At 42.1% G+C, this 2404-nt stretch overlaps 1 protein-coding gene across 1 annotated transcript in view; it reads left to right on the top strand.

Annotated features, from left to right (window-relative positions):
* RGCC (regulator of cell cycle) overlaps positions 1-2404 on the top strand; it is a 31879-nt gene that overhangs the window by 23582 nt on the left and 5893 nt on the right. The window contains exon 3 of the mRNA XM_032776942.2: positions 688-801. Coding sequence (XP_032632833.1) covers positions 688-801 — 114 coding nt within the window. The remainder of the gene's footprint in view (positions 1-687; positions 802-2404) is intronic.

A 2404-nucleotide genomic window follows, 5' to 3' on the forward strand; every position in this document is an offset into this window, starting at 1 on the left:
AAGTGCAGGACTCTGCACTTGTCCTTGTTGAACCTCATCAGATTTCTTTTGGCCCAATCCTCTAATTTGTCTAGGTCCCTCTGTATTCTATCCCTACCCTCCAGCATATCTACCACTTCTCCCAGTTTAGTGTCATCTGCAAACTTGCTGATTGTGCAGTCCACGCTATCCTCCAGATCATAAATGAAGATATTTAACAAAACTGGCTCCAGGACCGACCCTTGGTGCACTCCGCTTGATACCGGTTGCCAACTAGACATGGAGCCATTGATCACTACCCATTGAGTGTGATGATTTAGCCAGTTTTCTATCCACCTACAATTACTTTCTATCATTTAGGCTACTTACTTTTTGCACTGCACCAAACTTGGAACAGATCATTTAACTTTAGGAAACATCCCAACAGCCCTTTCTTATCATAATCACCTGTTAATCAGTCTGTTTATAAACAAAATTCTGACTCCCTGCTCAGGGGCACAAGCTGGGAGCAACACATCTCCTTTCTCCTCTGCTGAACTCATTGCATTGCACACTATGGCTGCCAGCCTGAGGCTTGCAATTTGGGGGAGGGGGCAATGCACCCCCAAACTCCACCTTTGATGTTTACATTTTTTTTTGTTTTGTTACTGTTATAAACTTGCCATAGGCATTGGTCTTAATTTTTAATACTTAGAATTTGTCTTACAGGTGCAGATTCACTCTACAGAAACAGTTTTAGCTTCAGTGATGAAAAACTTAACTCTCCAACAATGTCAGTTCCAACTCCTACTTTACCATCTCCAGCAATAACTCCTTGTAAAGGTAAATCTCATAGTAACTTTAAGTGTTTAAGTTTCTTCTGAATTCTGAGTGGTGCAGACTCAACTCTGTAAAATGTTAATCTACTGATATTTAAGATGTGAATAAGCTCCTGAGTGTTAGTATTAAGACTACTTCAAACATAAGTCCTACTAGTATCTGTGCTAAACACAATGGCACATTAGGTGCAATGTCTGCAATAACCAGTGGTTCACAGGTGGGCCTGCCAACTCTATTAGCTGTGAATCTACAGCATTAAAGGAAACATTAGTTTTTGGCTGATCTAAACTTGTGATTTGGTTTACTAAATACTTCCTTGAATGAGTTTATTTTCACTGAAGAGTTAACTCATGTTACAACTTAAATGTACCCAAAATGCTTAACTTGAGTGCAAGGGTGCTTTTAATGTGAGTTGTCTGGCCTGTCATGGCAGATGTGCTAACTTAAATTGTAGCCTAACTTGTCAGCTGCTGACACAATCACTCTTTGCAGTGTCACTGCTCTCACTTGATCTAGGCTAACTTGAGAGGCCTTAACTTGAGCGAAGATGACTTGAGTTACCTTACGTCTTTTCTGAAGAGTGATGTCTGCACTGCGGCTGGGAGTATGCTTCCCAGTGCGGATAGGCAGACCTGTGTTAGCGCTGCTCGTGCTAGCATGCTAAAAATAGCAGAGTGGCCAAAGTGGTCCAGCTAGTGGGTTACATACCCAGTGGGGCTGAGTGGGTTTTTACTCAAGGGGCTAACCTGAGCCATGCTGCCATGTCACGCAGCTATTTTAAGGCGGTAGAATGAGCAGAGCTAGCATGGATCAATCTGTTCATGCTGGGAAGCACTCTCTTAACTTAAGGGTAGATATACTCTAAGCCAATGAAAGGAACAGGCATATATTCATGCTACACAGAGCTTTCACATACAGTAGCACCTCAGAGTTACGAATTGACTGGTCAACCACACACCTCATTTGGAAGCTGAAGTACGCAATCAGGCAGCAGAGACACCCCCCTCTGCCCCACCCAAAAAAAAGAAAGAAAGAAAAAAACAAATACTGTAGAGTACTGGGTTAAATGTAAACTACTAATAAATAAAGGGGAAGTTTAAAAAAAAGATTTGACAAGGTAAAGAACTGTTTCTGTGCTCATTTCATTTAAATTATGATGGTTAAAAGCAGCATTTTTCTTCTGCATAGTAAAGTTTCAAAGCTATATTAAGTCAACGTTCAGCTGTAAACTTTTGAAAGAACAACCATAACATTTTGTTCAGAGTTACATACAATGTCCATTCCCAAGGTGTCGTAAGTCTGAGGTTCTAATGTACTTGCTAAAGTGTTTTGCCCACCTTCATTTATATTATCTGTATACATGTATGGAGACCTACTGTCACATTCTGGGGTGCAATCCAGACCAGTGAGGGGTTGTCACCAACTGCCCCACAACCTTGGATGCCTCACAATTCTCTGCTGTTGTAGCTCCCACTGGGCTGCTCACAAACAGCCTGCCAGCATGCAAGTCGCACCCTGAGTGTTTGCGTATAGCTACAGACCTGATCCAGCAGCTCTGATCCAAGTAGCCTGCCAGTCACACTCTGGCTTCCACAAGCCTTGGTTA

Source organism: Chelonoidis abingdonii, chromosome 1 (assembly GCF_003597395.2).
Source record: "Chelonoidis abingdonii isolate Lonesome George chromosome 1, CheloAbing_2.0, whole genome shotgun sequence".
In the NCBI taxonomy this organism is placed as follows: Eukaryota; Metazoa; Chordata; order Testudines; family Testudinidae; genus Chelonoidis; species Chelonoidis abingdonii.